A 19,829-nucleotide genomic window follows, 5' to 3' on the forward strand; every position below is an offset into this window, starting at 1 on the left:
GTTTCTCAGCAGAACTGTGCTCCATAGGGTTTTCAAAGAAGCGATCACCAGTCCTTTCTCCTGAGGCACCTATGGTGGCTTCACCTCGTCAGCGTTTTGGCTAATAACCCAGCTCTCAGCCATTTGCATAACTTCTATCAATGAGATTCGCCTTTACAACCTTTGCGCTTCCTCAGCATCCCTGCATTCTCATGAATAATCATAGAGCTTTATTTGCAAAGACCAAAGAGAAACGCGACATGATTGGTGTTCTTAGGCATTGGGTAGGCCCTTTGATGGTGATCCCATCCACAATGGAGCACAACACTGCTCAGACCGGTACCATCCTCCGAACCTTTGCTACGCTTAAACACATTGTTGTGGCCACTGTGTCAATCCATCTTGTTGGGGACCTTCCTCTTTTCCACGGAACCCTCTACTTTACCAAACACAGCGTTCTTCTCCAGGGACTGCTCCCTGCCCCCCACCCCTCCCCGGAAATAACGTCCAAAGCAAGTGAGATGATGTCTCGCCAACCGCACCTGAAAGGAGCATTCCAGCGAACTTCCTCCAATGCAGATTGGCTCTGTCCTCCGGTAGAGTCCATATTCACCCGGAGTCACGTGCATCTGTTCATCGCTGATCTTCCTGAATCATCGCTCGGCTTTCACATGCACGTGACGTGATTGAAAATACCTTGGCTGTTTTGCATCAACGTACTGTGGTTTTCCAGGGGACCTCTTTGCTTTTGGACACTTTCCAGGGGTCTCTTGCAGTCATTTCATTTGCCTGACCCTCTATGTCCTTTGATTTCTTGACTGAAGCGTCCATGGGTGTTGACTGAAGACCCGAGTAGAGTGAAATATTTGACCACTTTGCACAGTGAGTCAATTGTTCATCCACCTGCATCTCTGTTTTCATCACAAATAAAGCCAGCGTGGTCACCACAGTCCCTATTCCCTGGGGGTTTTTCAAGGATGAAGGCTTTGAATCTAAGGAGAGAGCTGAGTACTGTGCCTGTCACTGTAGCTTATGAAGACTTTCCCAGGTGTCTGTGACCAGCCGGTGTCTGTGTGGGAGGGGAAACCAAGCGCCCAGCTGCTCATCAGCCAGAGTTGGGGCTGCGTGCTTGAGGAACACGATGACATTGTCTGTGAAAATCGTCTGCCACGTGGTTGTGAGCATTTTCCTTAGGAAAAGATCCTAAACCTTCCTTCCTAAAAGGACCCGCGACCCCCAAAAAGTGAAGAACCAACTACGGGACTGGATGACCGCTTCAACTCCTTGGTCTCCAAAATTCTAGAATGTTACTGCTTGGCACTTACCCACTTGGAAGCCATCTTCCAGAAGGCGGACTTGGGGTTGTTGCTGCAGTCTTTCTTCCAGTGTGGGCACGACTGGTGGTTCATTGCTAAAAGACAGAGCTGATTAAAAACAACGGAAGTGGACAAGAACGGTTACAAAGAAACTCCGTTCTTCTCTGCCCGGTCCATTCCAGAAGAACCAGTTGCCACTGATGTTACTGCCAAGATGGAGGAGGACAGAGTGAGCACATCTCAAAACCAATTTAACTAAGTGCCCATGCATCCCTGCCAAGCCCTCACCTTGCCCTCCGCATTCCCGACAGGGGCACGGGGGCCAGTTCTGAGTCATCACTCTGGGAAGCACAGAGCGTTCGCCTGACAGAGACAAACCCAATTCCATACCCATGGCCTTCAAGTCGGTTCCAATTCATAGTGGCCCAAGATTGGGTTTCTCATACAGTGAATCTCAAAAGGAGCAGGCAGCTCCGTCTTTTTGCTGAGGAGCGACTGGTGGATTTGACCTTACCAACCTTGAGGTTAGCAGTTGTAATGGCCAACATGCTGCAGCCTCCGTCTAGGGAAAATTCTCTGCTTGCTGCCAACATTCTCTCTTTCTTCTCTCCCTCCCTCCCTTACACCAACAGCAGCCACCACTCACTGCCACGGAGTCCATTCCAACCCATAGCAACCCTGCAAGATAGGGTAGGACTGCCCCATCAGGTTTCCCCACACCATAACTCTTTACAGGACTAGAAAGCCTCATCTTTTAACTGCAGACCAGCTGATGGTTTTAAACTGCTGAACCTGTGGTTTGCAGCCCAATGTGTAACCACTATACCACCAGGGCTCCTTTGCACCCTACTGTTAGGTTCCGATGCCCTTCCACCCTACCCCCATCAAGCTAGGCTAAGACATCAGTGAGGTCCAGTCAAGCATGCATGCCCAGTTTCCATCTTTCTTCTCCCCAGCTTACTTTTCAGAATGCACAACACTTGTTGAGTATTACATTCTGGGGGTAAGGAGGTTCTCAGAGAACGTGTGATCTACTGGGGAAGACAGACCTGTAATCAAGTAAAACACCAGCCTGTGTGGCAATGCTCTGAGGTTCGGTTCACAGGAGAAAAAGATTAAATTGGGGATGGGTGTGGGTGGTGAGTGAGTAGTGATATGGTCTCAGTCCAATGAGGCCGATTTGTTTCCCAAAATTCTGTGGGCCTGGTTGCACCCTCATGGAAACCAAACTAGCAGGAACCAGAAGCAGGCTTCATGAGCACTTGGACCCAAGGAGGGAACAGGCCACTGCAGCTTTTCAAAAGCACAGGAATTGCTCCTGGGAATGCCACCTCGGTCTCCGATACTGCGAACTGCAAGCGCCAAGGTCCAAATCCACCAGCCCCCCCCCCCCGACACACACACACACAGATTTATGGCCACTGTGGGTTGACATCACCTTGATGGCACAGGGTTTGGCTTGGGGTTTGGAGTTGTCATTGGAATCCTCCACAGTAGTTCCAAGAGTTCATAAGCTCATCTGTAAAGTACAAGTCTACCCACAGAAAGGCCTGACATTCAACTTTTGAAAAAACAGCCATTGAAAACTCACCGGAGAGAGGAGCTGATACCAAGGACTCAAGCAGAAAGCAAATGTTTTGAGAATGATGATGGCAACAAATGTACAATTGTGCTTGACACAATGGATGGATGGATTGTAATAAGAGTTGTACGAGTCCCCATTAAAATCATTAAAGAAAAAACCTCACTGTATCACAGCTCCACTCCGACCCCAATGGACTCACCATGAACCTTAACTCAACTCAACAGCAGCCCCTTCAGTGTTTGGTTGGTTTGGTTTGGTTTGTCAAGAGCATGCTAGGCCTCTAAGTGGGTGCTAGCACCCCAGCCCACACTGAGATTCCAGGGTTGGTAAAAGAGCTCAGGATTCCTGTACCCAGCAGGTCCTGGGCTGTCCCAGGGGGCCCAGAGTCTCACCAGAACTGCCCGGATCTCCACACCAGTCAAGTCCATCAGCCATGTAGCCCAGCAGTGTGTCTTCCAGGGTGAACATGTCCTGCTCTACCATTGTGTACTGGTGGACCAGGGTATACGTCTTGCTCCAATAGAGGAACTAAGAAAGAGTAAACACAAGCTAATTTTGAAATCAGTTTTATTAGCAAAAAATAAATCTTCCTTTCTGTAAACAAAAGGAAACTGAAAAGAGTAAAGTAAACAATATATGGTGAGGGAGAGGCGTGTTTTCTGTATCACTGCTGTGTGCGTGTGTGTGTGTTCTGTGAGGTGGTGTAAAACAATAGAAAGACAGTATGCAAATATGTGTGTGAAGTGTGAATAAAAGAGAAAGGAAGAGAGAGAGTCTCTGTGTGTATAAAGTGTGGGCTTGTGTAAAAGAGAATGGGAGAAAAAGAAAGAGGGAAAGAGGGAGTGTGTGCACTAATGCGAAGGTAAAACAAAAAGAGAAAGTGTATGTGTGTAGTATAAGGGATACCCCCTAAAAAAACATAATTTTTTCCAAGCAAGGTATTTAAAAAAAATTTTTTTACAAAACAACTTTATCACCTTCAAAGTACTCTCCATTAAACTTAATATATTTGTCAAATCTGTGATTCCATTCTTGGAAACGTGTTTCAAACTCATCTGTTTGGATAGCTGACAGCACCTTCCGTGTTTTTTCCTTCACCTCTTCTATGTCATCAAATTGCTGTCCTTTCATGTTCTTCTTCATCCACAGAAACAAAAAGAAGTCGCACAGAGTGAGGTCAAGAGAGTCAGGTGTCTGGGGCAAGAGTCTGTTTTTTGTCCAAAATTAGCACACTGTGTTGGATGTATGCGCTAGGCTGGGTTGACTAGAGAAATAAATCCAGGGACATTCATATATGTGTAAGAGAGAGGGCTTTATATACAAGAGCAGTTGCATATTGAGAAAACATCCCAGCCCAGGCCAGATCAAGTCCAGACGTCTTAGCCCATCTGTCAAATACTAGGCTATAAATTCTTCTTCGGACTCACACAGCTCATGCAATGACACCAAATGCAGGAAGATCACAGGCCAGTGGGTGGAAAGTCCTGTGGGTGCAGCGGCAGTGAAAGCATCCCCAGGGCTCTGACTGCCATCAGCATGGCTCCATGTAGCTTGTCAACAGGAATGTGAAGCAGAGAGAGAGAGAGAGAGAGAGAGAGAGTGGCCCACCTCTTCTGATGGTAGAGTCAAGAGAGCAGGAATTCCCAGAATCCTCATGAGAAGACCATGCGCACAAGAAGCCATCATTAAGCTGTGACCTGATTGAGAGGCTAGACTCCACCCCTTCATTCTTTTATCAAGTTGACATGAAATTGTGTAACTACCACACTGAATGAGCAGGTGCAGTACCATGGTGACAAAACCAGCCCCCCATCTACAACATCAGGCCTTTTTTTTGTGGTACACTGTTATGCAATCTTTTCAGAACCTCTAAGTAGAAAGCTTGACTAATAGTCTGGTTGGTGGAAGGAACTCCAAATGCACTATCCCTCTCACATCAAAAAGGCCCAAATTAGTATCATCTTGATCTTTGATTTCAGTGGATGAGATTTTGGGGTGCGAGGTGACAATCGCATCTTTTACTGGCTTGATTGATGTGTACTTTAAGGGTCTTAACATATTGTAGACGGATCCCGAGTTTACCCGTATTTCACGCATCATCTGTTACGGACAGATCACGAGATAACTCGTGACTTCTACATGCTGTCTTCAGAGGCCATCTGCTTGGATATATTTGAACTACTTCATCTATTTAGGTGTTTACAGCAGTAGTGAATTTATCAAACTCGTTTGTCTCATGTTCTTTTTGTTTATTTAGCATTTTAGTGCATTTTGGTTAAATCAAATAGTTACTATTTGTTTGAATTGTTTTACAAGGAGTTGTGCATTTATCATGATCAAACCTCAGTGAGATGTAGAACATCACCTACATTGCTCCAGTGGTCTCCTGTTACACAAAAAGACATGAAGAAATGTTTAGTCCTAATTCTTCTAATTCTTCAAAGTAATATGGATTGTGTTGATTATTTTTACAAGAAGTTTATGATTTCATGAAGATTATAGTTCATAAAAGTAATAATGTTCCACATGCATTGCAAAATATTGCTTCATAATGTGAGACAATGTTTTATATTCAAAAACTGAAAGTTATACATAAATATGATACAAAGTTGATGAGATGTAAACCCATTTATGGTTTAATGCAACAACAAAAATACTAACAGCTGAAAAAATACCCGGCCACTTGGGTAAGTTGGTTAAAAAAATAATCCAGTCTTTTAATGTGTGAAGAATAGCAGGGCGTCTCATCACCAGTAATGATCTTGAGGGAGAAATGTCTGGGTCGCTTTGGAAATGTTTTTGTTTTTTTTTTTCAAAGCGCAGCATGTTTCCAGTCTTTTCAAAGCACTGCTCTTTTTTCTGGTCAGTCAGAAGCCAAGGCACAAAGTTCACCGATCCTTCTTCCCAAATCTTCTGTTAAAATTCACTGAGCCGCGCTCCAAGATCATCCTGATAACTTCCCCATCCCTTCAATGGCCCATCGTCGGTCTTCGAGCACAGTTGCACAGATTTTGTCAAGGTTTTTGTCTGTTCCGGAAGTTGACGGACATCCAGAACAAGATCTGTCATCCACCAATCAAGATTTTACCTCTTTTGAAATGAGAAAACCACTTCTACACTGGAGTTTTTCCCATAGCGCTGTCCTTGTAAGCTGTGTTCAGCAGGTAGAATGTGTCCTACGACTGCTCTGCCCCGAGAAAGTTTTTCCCATTTTATTGGAGGGTGTGTGTATGTGTGTGTGTGTGTGTGTGTGTGTGTGTGTGTGTGTGTGAATGTAAAAGAGAAGGGAAAGAGGCAATGTAGGTGGATCTCCCGGGTCATGATGTAAAATGGTCTTAAGATTCTGGCTGCTGTCAGAAAAGTCTGAAAGCCACTGATCAAAGCCTCATAATAACCCTGGAATCAGACCACATCTGGAGAAGGCATTCGGGAACCCCCAAGATCGCTTGGGCAACATTCTCTACATGCTATACTCCGGAAGAGAGGCCCGGGCTGGGCCAGTGTATCCCTGTCTATCGGCTCACTATGAGCGTCCAAACAGGAGTTGTAACAACAGCAACCTATTTGTCAAGAAGTGTCCTTTGATTCTTCAAAAGTACCACAGCTTCCTCGCCATTCCCCAGTCCGCCCCCCACGCACCCATGCAAATAGAGTGCGAACAGGGGACTTTTCTCTGAGAGGACACATTTCAGAACCAGATTCTGCTCCATGAACCCATTCGTTCTTCAGGGAGGTCGGAACCAACTCCATGGTGCCTGATATTATGATCAAAGGCCAGAAACAAGGTTTGTACTTAGATAAAATCAAAGCATTTTTGTTGGGTTGGGTTGTGTTCAGTCTTAGTTTTCTCTTGCATGATATTTGCTCAGTTCTCTTTTTGTGTCTCCATGTCTCTCTTACAACCCTTATGCACAAGCCTGGAACACTGGTCCCAGATGGCCCCACAAACAATATCCCTTCCTGGCCACACCCACCATCTAAAGACTGGGGTTTTTCTCCTCCTCCATCAGCCTTGGGCCCTGTAACCTCTTCCCCTGACTCACATCCACCATCGCTCATTCCACCCCTGTAGGTCAGGACCACCTTGATGGTGCCTAAGACCACAACGTTTGACCCACTGACCTTGTTGCAAGGTAAGGTTTGATTGGCCAACTTCTCCAAGGGTTGGTAGTCTGCTTCTGTAATGTTGCACTGGTCCTTGAAGAGGAACGCAGTTTTGAAGGCATTCCATATCTCAGGGCAGTTCTTATCTCTGTGAGTCAAGCACAAGGTGGACAATTAGATCTTCAATGTAGTCTGGGAAGAGAGTTACAACAAAGAACCACACTCAGTTGGTGCATAGCGTCTCATCTAACCTATGCATGTTTATAAGATGACCCTTAACCTCCTCCTACTTCAGAGATAAAGTCACAGAGGCTCTTTGGGGTCCAGATGCCTTCCTGACTCACACAGGCTGCCCAAGGGGAGGAGCCAAATTTCAGAACTGTGTCTACTTAATTCCAGGGCTCAGGGGTCAGTTTAACACTCTGCTACCCAAGAGTTACATAAAACTGAGAAAAAGGCATAAAGGCAAATCATTTCCCCACCCACCCACCCCCAGTGCATGAACGCGTTTCGTGATTCCGGCTGCCTTCATGTGGGAGCAGCGGTGGCATTCTCACCTTCCAGTGTATCCCTGTCTTCCATTGGGCAAACCTGCTTCACAAGACCTCTTTAGCATGTTGAAAGCAAGGATGTTCCTTCAAGGACTAAAGATCCCCCTTATATGCATGTGAGAGTTGGACACTGAATCAGGAAGGCTGAAGGAAAATTGATACATTTGTCTGTATGAATTTGAATTGATACATTTGTCTGTATGAATATGAGCAGGAAGAGTGCCGCAGAGTGCCAAAAGAACAACCAGATCTGTCTTCAAAGAAGTACAGCCAGAATTCTCCTTAGAGGTAAATGATGTTACACCCAGCATTTTTTCCCTTTTCCTTACGTACATTAGGTCACCCTGCGTTGGGACCAACTTGAAAGCCACTAACAACTCTCTCACATATTGTGGACGTTATAAAGACCAGTCCCTGGAGAAAGACGTCCTGCTTGGTAAAGTAGAGGGGCAGGGAAAAAGAGGAAGGCCGTCGAGGAGATGGACGGACACAGTGTCCACAACAACGGCCTTGGGTATAAGAACAATGTGAGGTTGGTGCCGGTTGGCGCGGGCAGGGTTTTGTTCTGTTGTATATACTTCCCGACACTCGACTGTTGTATAAAGGGTCACTATGAGTCAGAACTGACTTGATGGCACCTAACAACAAGTTCAATTCCTGGCCAAGGCTCCTCATGTGAAGCCACCCCCGTCTGTCAATGGAGGCTTGCCTATTGCCATGATGCTGGTCAGGTGTAGCTTCCAGACTAAGACAGAGTAGGAAGAAGAGTCTAACAGTCTGCTTCTGAGAAATCAGCCAGTGAAGTTCTTGTGGGTCACAATAGTCCAACCTACAACAAATGATGAGAACCAAGGAGCATCTTGTTCAGATGTGCATGAGGTCACCATATGCTGGAGCCAACTTGCAAGCAGCTCACAACAATTGCCTTCATAAAGGTCTGACTGTTTGGAGCTGAACTCTCTGTGACTCTTCCCTGCCCTTTGCCTGTACTGCCCACATTGCTGGGGAGCCATTCTCCCCATATCTGCCCACTGAAGTTCCACTCACACCGCTCAACTCTATTGGAGACAGAAAGGGCTGAGGTGAGACTCTACTGCTTTCTCGGGAGACCCCTGGGCCTATGTACCTCTTATACTGTGAACCTGACTGACACTGAGGTAGGTACAAGTGTGAAGTTGTAATTGAGGGCTGGATTAAGGACTTCCTATGTCATGACCCAATTCAAAGCCCACCTTCCTCAGAGAATGATCTCATTTCTCTTCCCCACTGCACTCTTCCTCCAAGTTATTGTGTCTGTAAGAGAGGTTAGCTGAGTTCTGATTTCCCTAGAATGTAAGTGTCTCGAGGCCAGAAAGCATAGTATTTCATCATCTAATTCCTCATTGTATTAATACATTGAGCAGGAAATGGAATCCAGTTCATCAGCACTCAATTCATATATCAGATTAAAGGGGAGGAAGAATTCACTTTCAGAATGGCCACGTGGAGAAGAAGAAGAAGAAGAAGAAGAGGAGGAGGAGGAGGAGGAGGAGGAGGAGGAGGAGGAGGAGGAGGAGGAGAAGGAGGAGGAGGAGGAAGAAGAAGAACGAAAGAAGAAATGGGTTCTGGTGCATTCCAGTGAGTGCATCTTCCCTTTGAGAGCCCTTGGACCACTGGGACCATGCTCTCCTGTGCTCTGATGGCTCTGGCTGTGACTTGTCCCACGTGGGTTTCTCCTCTGATGTGGAGTCAGTCATCATCGAAGCCACCACCAGCTTTGAAGTTGAGACCAAAGCCACTGAGGTCTCCACCAACTTCCAGTACAAAACCAAAGCCATCAAGATCATAGACCAGCGCCTTTCCAGAAAATGTTTCTTCAGCATATTTTTTACATTACTGGTGGACCCCAAAATTGCTACTGCATGCTTTCAAAGAAGACCATGAACTTCAGAAAAAGGCTATCATTATACTCCAGGGGATTCTACAAGTGAAACATAGTCCACCGCTGAATAAAAAATTAGGCTCAGAGGTGAAGGGAACTGTACATATACATTCCTTGACCACATGCCATTTAATAGGTGCTCAATAAATGTTCATTTGAACTTGGAAAGAAAACTAAGTTTGATTCCAACTCATGGTGAATTGTGTGTGTCAGAGGCTATTCCATGGCTGATTTTTCCAAAGTACATTATCAGGCTGTCTTCTGAACTGCCTCTGGGTGGGCCTGAACCACTAGTCTTTCAGGTAACAAAGAGTGTTGAGCATTTGCACCACCCAGGAATTCCTGGTAGAGTGAGATCCCGTTCAAAGCCCTTTCCTCCATGAAAGCAATGAGAGGAGCGGCAAACTGACCAGCACCAATGTTTCTTTGCTGTTGCTTCTTTCTTTCTTTCTAGGTGGAGATTTACATTTCAGATCAACAACGTTGTATTCAATAGTTTGAACTATTCATCAACCCCACCCCAATAGTTTACTCCCCAACAGCTTCTTGATTTCTCTTCCCCATCTCATGAGCTGCCACCTTCCATCCCACCCAACTAAAGGTTAACCTTGGTGCAGCCCGCTGCTTATCTTCCCTTCCTTTTTCTCCCCACTGTGGCAAACACCAAGGTCTGTTCCCTTTACTGCGAAAGTCTTTAACTCGGAAGCCAACTATTCAGAAAGCCTTCAAGACTTGCCACCATCTGAGGAAGGCTTATCTGAGAAAAACAGCTGAGTCTGCAGGACAGAGAACTTCGTGTCATTTTAACCTGCCCTAATTCCACCCTCTCTTCCCTCTTCCCCGAAGCTTTAAGACCAACAATTCTGAGGGCTGTGAAAACCAGAAACCTAGCAACCACCAGAAGGGGGTGAGATTTAGTGCTCCCCATAAACCCCATCCCCAGACAGATGTCAGCATTTGGTGGTCTGGCACCTCCCTGAAAAGCTGAATTCTCTTTATATGGCAGAACTCAGAGTACACTGTGTGTGAACATTGAAATGCGGTAGTGGCGGTTATTTAACGCTTAAATCCCTGGGAGGTACAAAGAGTTATGTAGTACTGGCCAGAAGGTTGGTGACTCAAATCCACCCTGAATACAGACCTCGTGATCAGCTTCCAAAAGATTCCAACCTGAGACCCCATAAGCAATTCTGCTCGGCATATGTGGGAGCATCATGGGTTGGAACAGATTGCCATTAACAATCGCATTGAACATTACTGTTGTGTGAGGTTGAACTAACTCATTAGGGCTAACATGAAACTGGTCCAATAAATAGATAGATAAATAAATAAAAGGGAAAACTGAGATAGCAGATGCTCACGGGGAGCTCTGAAGACATGTTCCTGGGATGGCTGTATGGATGAACTGGAGTATGTACATGCCCAGAGCTGGACTTAGGTCCAAGAAGGAACTGAGAAGACTCTCAGCTCTTGTCTGTTGAAACTCATGGCTCTGCTCAAGAGGGTTTTAAACAGCCTGCTAAGACACTGAAGGCAAGTCCAGCAGGTACACAGAGATGCTCCGGAAGCCTGGGAAATGTACAGGTTTAAGGAGCCCTGCTGATGTAGCTGATTATGCAGTTGGCTGCTAACCACAAGGACAGCTGACTGCTGTACAAAACTACAGGAGACAGAGGATGCTCTCCACTCACGTAAAGATTTACAATCTCTGAAGCGCACGCAGGCAGTTCGACTCTGCTCTATGGAGTCTCTATTATCACAACGGACTCCACGGCACTGAATTGGGTTTCAGGTAAGCTGTTTTAAGAAATTTCTGTCCAACCATTAGCTGACCACAAATTAAGGGAGCAGTAACACCAGCGACTCCCTTCCTATGACAAAGAACACAGTCTTTTCAGCATTAGTTCAGGAACGTCACTAAACAAGAAAACAGCCACAACAGCAAACAGATGACAAGAATAGCACTTAGCAGTGGCAACATTCTGAAGAAGGAGAGGCCCCAGATTGTGGCTGTTGACAAAACATTGCGGGTTCAGTTTTCAAAAATAATTACAAGACACACGAAGAAATACGGAAGTATTAACTCATCCACAGGAATGAGAGCAACCAATTGAAAGCGCCCCCAAGGAAGCGCAGATGTTGGATCTGTAGACAGAGAGGACTTCATCCGGGTATCCCAAGTTCATTCAAGGACCTCAAGGAAATGTCGAAAGAATCAAAGGAACGAGAACCATGATCCATCCACTCCATGGCGAATAGCAGCAGAGAGATAGACTTTTTTTTTAAGAACCAACTAGAGATGCTGACATGAGAAAGTAAACTAACTGAGATGAACACGTCATTGGAAGAGCTCAGTAGTCGACTTGAAGTGGCAGAAGAAATCATCGTGACCATGATCATGGGTCAACAACGCTTTGTTCCCCGGGGGTTTCTGAAGATGAAATGAGGTCATTCGTGTCAATGCTCATGGTCCCTAGCTTTGCAAGGCTCTCTGCTGCCCCGATTTTCACAGGGCAGCTCAACCCCATCCCTACTTGCCTTCAAAAGCTGCCAGGAAATCACCAGTAACCTGGCGTCCTCGACCGACTAAATATTTAAGAAAACAGAGTTATTACATTATGTTCTTCAATCAGTCAAGATTTTTAGGGCACCATCATGAGCCATTTAGACAAAAAAATAGCGGTGTTTGGCAGCTATTTTTCTTTGGGAGATCATGTTTCAATTCCATTAATTTAATGCAGTAGCCTTCTCAGGGACTTGCTGTCCAAAGTTCCTCCCCCACCCCCACCCCCAAAAACAAAACTCTAATAAAACTCTTTTACATCATTCCTTACAAAGATCTGCAAGACGTAAGAGGTGTGTGGGCGGTGGGGTGGGGGGAAAAAAAGAAGCTTTTATGAAATGATTACTTCCCAGAAGTGGAAGTCCATGAGAGCCAAGCCACCTGAGTTGGCTACCATGATGAAAATAAATGGCCGCCGGTGGGGGAGGGGGGTGGAACCAGGGCAGGTTTTGTGCCGTCAACCAAGGAACTCGGAGAGGATTCACGATGTAAGTTTGAACTGTTCAAGTAGAATTACCCCACATCTGAATGTTGGTATTTATTCTGATAGCTGCGTGGAGAGGAAAGGTAGGAGTTGCCTGGTCCTCTCCTTCTCAGAGGCCACTTTGCTGCCCACCATCTCCCCACTTTCTACAAGGCTAGGCCTGCTCTCTTCCTGTACTGTTGTAAAAATAAAAACTTCCCAAGAGGTTCCAGATTCTGTGTAAACTAATTGTGCAAAGGATGGTTTACAACCCCCCCCCCATTTAATTCATAATAAAAAATGGTTTAAACAAACAAAAAAAGCAAAATTAATCACACGCACAAATATTAGGGCAAGTGAAAACATTGGCCATATATAATAATAATGTATTTGGGAGATAGAATGAAAAAACAAAACAAGGACTGATTGACATTCCACTGAGCAGAACTCATTTCCATCAAATCAATTCTGAACACACAGAGCCCCTACAGGACAGAGTAGAACTGCCCTTTGGGGGTTCTCAGACTTTAAATCTTTCCAGGAGTAGACAACCTTCTCTTTCTCCCAGGGGGCAGCTGATGGTTACGAACCCTGAGATTAGCAGGTCGATGCATAATCTGCTATACCACCAGGGATCCTCGCCTTTTTCCCATTCCCTGTTTCTAATTACAGAAGAATTCACCAAGAAATCAAAGCCAGAAAGTAGTCCCCTAAAACCTGCAGCCATTATAAATGTAGGTAGACAGATACTACAGGTTACATCAATATATTAGAATAAATGTTTTTTTTAAAAACAGAGGAAGGCTACAGGTGGTCTTTCAAATGTGAAGAGAGGGCTCCATTAGAGGGGTCGGCAGCCCTAGACCATCGCCCACTGCATTCTCGTTGCGGTGTACTAGAGGAAGCACGTCACTTTTGGTGTTCAAATAAGGACATGGATGGACATTTTATAAGGCCTTTTAAGCATGTTGTTTTCTCACAGAACTATCTTCTAGTTCTTTAATATCTCCCCTCTTAGCATTATGCTACTTGTTTTACCTTATTGATCTTGTTAGACCTGCGTATGTTCAATTGTATAATTAAGTTTGTTCGTTGCATGAAAGCCAAGATAGATAACGCTTGAGAAACAGTAATGGGAGTAATGATTCCCTGAGGTTACGGGAAGGCAGGGAGTAGGGTTTGAGGGGAGGAGCTGATAATAATGATGTCTGTATAACTCCGCTTGAGGGGAATGAATAACACAATTGTAGGTGAACTATCCATTAGATGGTGTAAGAAACAGCTAATATATATAATAAGGGTTCCTGGGAGGTAGCGTGGGGGAGGGAGATAATAAAGAGGCGCTGATATTAAGGAGCTCAAGAAGAAAGAAAGCATGTTGAAACTGATGACGGCAGCAGTTGGACAATGATGCTTGATCTAATTGAATTGTGGATTGTCATAATATCTGTACGAGCTCCCAGTAGAATGATTCTTTGAAACAGCGGTTTTCTATCTTCTGCCGTAGAATATTTTCTATACAGGGTTTTTAATTTTTAGAGTTTGGAGCAAGCTGCCAGAGCTGGAAGTACACTTAGTTTGTTCTTTCCTACGTTCCATATCGTGGTATAAATACCTTGGGGGTAGGGATGACATTGTATTCTTCAAATGTAGAGCATTGAGATTCTTGGGGTGCATCCTGGTCTCCTTGGCTCCTTGGTATTTAGGGGATGAAAAGAGAGCCAGGGGGTTGAAAACAGATAGACTTTCTGTTTCATGTCAACTGCTGTCATTTTTCATTCTTTTCTTTCAAGCAATGAACACATGGCTGTAGAAGCAACAGACGTGTTGTCTTCTCACTTTCATTTGTAAACACACTTAGAAACCAAATCAGTTAAACGCACACACACCTAAAACAAACACTAAACCATGAGTTGATTCCATCACATGCCAAACCCACGTGCAACACAGCACGACGACGCTCCATAGGGTGTTTGTGGTTTGTTCATTTAAATCTGGGAGACATCTTGCTAGCAAAGCACTCCTGGGTAGGTTTGATTCACCAACTTTTTGTTTAGTAGCCGAGTGCTTAACCAATTGGGCTACCCAGGCACCTCGCTTTAGAATAAGACACATGTTAGGAAAGCCAGGATTTCATTAAAGCTGTCACGTGATCCACAATTGACACATGGCCAGGCTAGGCGCCAGTTTTAATAGTCGTGCGAGTGAGGGAAAAAGGGGTGGGAGCACCAGGGGAGCTACCTGTAGTGACTTGGTGTAGGGGCTTTCTTTTAGATGGAAAGTCTGTATGAATGTGCAGGTTTTAAGGAATAAAGGTCTACGAGTATTTACTTAAGCCATAAACTTGAAGCAATCGAAAAGAGGAAGCAAATCAAGCCAAAGGTTACTAGAAAAAGGAAATAAGGGAGATCTGGGAAATGGAAAAACCATAGAAAGAGTCAAACCTGGTGGTGTAGTGGTTTACAAATTTGGCTGCTAACCACAAAGTCAGCATTTAGAAACCACCTGCTTCTCCTTGGGAGAAAGATGAGGCTTTTAACTCTCATAAAGAGTTACAGTCTCAGAAACCCACAGAGGCAGGTCTACTCTGTCCAATAGGGCTGCTATCAATCAGAACCAACTCAATAGCCGTGTGTTTGGCTTTGGGTTTTATGGAAAGCATCAATGAAACCAAAAACTGATTTTTTTGAAGCGATCAATAACGTAGACAAGCCACTAGCTAGATTGACCCAAAAGAAAGAACAAACCAAAACTTACAAGAAGAGGCCAACTAACAAAGCAATGAAATTAAATTGGTAACATTAAAACTAAACCAAAAAAGAGCATAACTGATAACATGAAAAGCTGTTCTCCAAGGAGTTTGAAAACATAACTGAAATGAACACAACCTACCCAAACTGACACAGAGTGAGAAAATATAAACACATTCATTCCAAAAGAGATAGAAGTGTCACTTTAAAAACTGCCAACAACAACAACAATCCTGGGTAGGTGGCTACCTGGGAGAATTCTACCATATGGTGAGAAGAGTGGGCACCAATCTTACTCAATCTCTTCAAACTGGAGATGAGGGAACATTTTTTAACTCTCCCGAGGAAGCCAATGTGATTCTTCTACCCAAGTCTCAGAACAGTCACCAAATGATTGGGTGAGAGGATTTTCTTGGATCCATAATCAATGCTCATGGAAGCAGCAGTAAAGAGAACAAACGATGCATTGCATCAGGTGAATCTGTGGCACGCGACTTATTTAAAGTGTTGAATAGCAAGGGTGTTACTTCAAGAGCTAAGATACGCCTTGTCCACGCCATGGTATTTTCGATCATCTCCTATGCATGTGAAAGTTGGCCATGGAGTGAGGAAGACCAAAGAAAAATGGATGTATTTGAAATAGGATGTTGATGAAGAATATTGAAAGTCCCATGGGCTGCCAAAAATGAAAACACACCTGTCTTGGCAGAAGCATGTCTGGAATGCTCCTTAGAGGCAAGCATGGCAAGACTTTTCGTCTCACGTCTCTGGACATGTTATCAGGAGAGGCCAGTCCTTTAAGAAAGACATCGTGTGGGGGAAAGTGGAGGGGCAGCGAAAAAGAAGCAGGCCCTCAATGAGATGGATTGACACAGTAGCTGCAGCAAGGGGCTCAAACACAGCAACAATTGCGAGGATGGCACGGAACCAGGCGGTGTTTCTTTCTGTTTTACATAGGGTCGTTATGAGTCAGTACAGACTCAGAATTGGCAGCACCTAACAACAAGAAGAAGCCAACAGGGCATATGTACCACTTAAAAGGGGGCTGGTCAGTTTCCACTACTACCCCTGTGTTAGTCCAGGCAGACTAGAACCACAAATTCAGAGACACTCATATGTGTATAGGAAAATGCTTTATATACAAGAGCAATTGAATATCTAGAAAACATCCCAGCCCAGTCCACATCAAGTGCATAAGTCCAATATTAGCCCCTATCTCCTATACCAATCTATAAAGTCCACTTCAGGCTCACACAGCACATGCAATGACACCAAATTCAGGAAGATCACAGGCCAGTGGGTGGAAAGTCTTGTGGATCCAATGGAAGTGTAAGCATCTCAGCACTGGCAGGGGTCTCCACATGTCTATAGTGTAGCTCCATGTGTCTTGTCGACAGGAACCTCTCGCAGGAATAGCTGTGCCCAGCCTCCAGCAAGCTATTAATTGCCTTAGCGCCTCTAAATGAGGTCATCAAGCTGTGACCTGATTGACAGGCTAAGCTCCACCCCTTCACTCTTAAGTCTCAAGTTGACAACAGATTGTGTAACTACCACAACCCCCCTGGCTATAAGGATGAGCCATCTTCAAAGCAGTTAAACAAAAGAGAGCCCCAGAGGACCTTGGAGGAAAACGTTTGCCAGGAGTGGCAGAGGCCACCGAGACCAGAAGCATCACAGAATCGGGGCACAGAGACTCAGAGGAGCAGCGCCAACACTATGGGGCACCTTTTCCATATCTAGCCTGAGACCATGGAATTAAGAGACAGAGGGACCGGTGGCCTGGATTCCTGATCCATGGAGACAAAGGTCACGGGTCCACGTGGCTGAAAGATTAAGACCCGGAGAGAGACTTGGCCGCTGACTAAGATCAATGACTGTATCCTTACTGACTTTTGGTAATCTGTTACTTCCTTAATAAACCTCCTTAACCGTGAGTGTTGCCCGTGAGTTCTGTGTAGCCATTGCAAGGAGTTAATCAAATTCAACACAGGGTAGAGTGATGTGGGCAGAAAGGTTGGTGTCCAGATAGGTAATGAAGGATGGACCCTGGAGGCTTGTCTGTCCCCTGCCTCGAGACCATAGGAAGCCCTAGGAGGTCAGATATGACCGCGCCCATGCCATTTACTGCAGCCAGCATTACACTGAAACCAAACTGGCCAACACATTACAGAACAAGAAAACTACAGAGCAATTCCCTTATGAACACACTCATGATTGCAAACATGTTCTGCACACTCTTGGCCAACAGACTTCAATGGCATCTCAAAAACCAGAATCACACACCATGATCACAAGGATTGTTCAACTTTAGAAAATCAGTGTAACCTACCACATAACTAAAACAAAGGGCAAGAAAGGAAGGCTCATATCACCTATTACAGAAAAGGCCTGAGATCTTTCAGCGCTCTTTCCTGATAAGAGCTATCAGCCAAATCGGAATAGAAGGGAAACATGTCAACATAATTAAGAGCAGATATGCAAACCAACAGGCAAGATTTTACACCAGGGAGAAGAGCTGAGAACCTTTCCTTTGAACTTGCGAGCAAGGTAAGGATGACCGTGAACGCTGAGAAATAAAAGGTTTCCAGCTTGGAAAGGAACAAAATAGAACAACCTCCATTTGTAGGTGACATGATATTTTACGTAGATGAATCCGAATTGACCCAACATCTACAGGCTTGGTTTAGGGTTTTACCCCCACTGGGCTCTGCCTGGTAGACACAGTTCACCTTCCACGGAGTGAAAATTGACCTGGCAACAAAAAGAGCTACCCCAAATCGGGTGGCTTGAACCCAGCCAAGCACAGTGCTGGAGAGAGGCCGGGTGACCTGCTTCTGTCAAGGTGACAGCCAAGAGAACCCCACAAAGGGCAGTTCTCTGAAACCCACCCGGAGGCAATGCTTCTGTTCTCGTTGTTCGTTTGACCTTAGTGCAAGGGAGCAATGCAGTCCTACGTGAAGTCTGTGACCCAGAGAGCGACCCTGACTTCCCTTGGTCTCGTGTGAGTTTGAAATCTAAACCTGTGGCCAGATGCCAGGGAGAAGAGAGTGAGCAAGCGGGTTGGGGAAGAAAGGGTTAAAACCTTATGCTAAGGTGGCGGGTGAGCCTGGAGACAAACGGTTCAATCCATCCCTTCTGCACATTGCCAGCCCATGCTAGCCTCCTAACTGCCCTGCTGGAGAAGCCCTGATGACTTAGTGGTTACATGTTGGGCTGCTGCCCAAGAAGCCAGCAGTTCACGAACCACCACCGCCCCGAGGGAGGGAGGCAAGGCTTTCTACTCAGCAACCCACAGGGGCAGTTCTATGGGGTTGCTATAAGTCTAATCAACTCAGCGGCAGTGATTTGGGGGCTCAGGGGAACTTTTCTGCCACACAATCCCACCCCCGACCCATGACAACACTTTTCAAAGTCTCCTGTAAGACAGCAGCAGCATCTTCCTAAACAGCTGCTCCCAGAGAGAGCTGGACCACACACACATCCTCCTTCCCAAGAGCCTTTAGGTCGGGAGGGTAATTGCACCCATGATATCCATCTTCCTGCTGTCGTGCCGGAAGCAAGCAAGCCAGTGAACTGGCCTGTCAATTCTAGCCGACCACAAAAGGGCAAGTACACGAGACCACTGCTATAAGTCAGGATGGGGTGGAAAAATACCGAACGGAACAGCCTTTGGAATTTGCCAAGGGGTGGGGGAGGAGGAGGCTGCAAAGGGAAGATACAGCAATGGGCTAGACTGTCCTTATGTGTAGACAACTTGAGAGACATGGATGGAGAAGAGAAGTCAAAGACCAGGTAAAGGGTAAGCTATGGGGAGCTTTGACGGGTCGTTTAAACTGTTAATGACAAAGTTGATCTGAAATGGAAACTCTTACCTACCATACAGTAAACATCCTGTTATCGGAAAACAAAAATATTAAGCTAAGGCTGCCTTTCTTAAGGTAACGACTGCCACCTTGTGGGCAAAGTGACTCGGGACCTTCGCTGAAGCAACTAAGGCTTTCTGAGTCTGAGTTCATTCCAAGGCAGGAGTTCCACCTTGGGGATTTGTTTGATTTGGGTTTGGAGGGGACTGACGTTGACAAGAAACATGATTCTGACCTGAGAATCACACCTCCCACACAGTTCCTACTGGGAGCATTCCCATGGAGCACTGCAGGCAGATGCTGGGGCTGCCCCCAGGCTCTCCCAGAGTGCTGAGGTGAGCCAGCACCGCCCTGCATGGATGCAGAGCTAGAAATTCGGGGGCTGGAGGCAGGGGTGCTGCACAGTCCCTGGCCAGCTCTCAGCGTCGACTCTCAAAGAAGTAAGACACGTCACAACAAGCGTGCGCTGGGAGGCAATGAAAGCCATGCTTCTGGGTCTGCTACTGCACCTGGGCAGCTAGATAAAGGGAAGGCTTCTCTGGTCAGTGCGGATGCATGTCTAACTTACAAACAGCAGGAGGGGCGTTGCCCCATGCTGCAGCAGCTTGTGATTTCCCGCATGTTGGAGTTGGTCCCTGTGGTCATTGTTTCTATCCATCCCACCCAGGGAAGGCTCTCTTGTCCCTACTGGCCCCGCATTTCACCAACCACAATGTCCTTCCTGATGAGAAACC

At 45.7% G+C, this 19,829-nt stretch overlaps 1 protein-coding gene across 2 annotated transcripts in view; it reads right to left on the reverse strand.

Annotated features, from left to right (window-relative positions):
• Positions 1 to 19,829, reverse strand: part of CD38 (CD38 molecule) — a 68,857-nt gene that overhangs the window by 13,247 nt on the left and 35,781 nt on the right. For both annotated transcript variants that reach the window (XM_075545023.1, XM_075545022.1), the window contains exons 4-6: positions 7,003 to 7,132; positions 3,273 to 3,408; positions 1,305 to 1,390 (exon numbers count right to left, since the gene is read on the reverse strand). In XM_075545023.1, coding sequence (XP_075401138.1) covers positions 1,305 to 1,390; positions 3,273 to 3,408; positions 7,003 to 7,132 — 352 coding nt within the window. The remainder of the gene's footprint in view (positions 1 to 1,304; positions 1,391 to 3,272; positions 3,409 to 7,002; positions 7,133 to 19,829) is intronic.

The sequence above is a fragment of the Tenrec ecaudatus genome, chromosome 3 (assembly GCF_050624435.1).
Source record: "Tenrec ecaudatus isolate mTenEca1 chromosome 3, mTenEca1.hap1, whole genome shotgun sequence".
In the NCBI taxonomy this organism is placed as follows: Eukaryota; Metazoa; Chordata; class Mammalia; order Afrosoricida; family Tenrecidae; genus Tenrec; species Tenrec ecaudatus.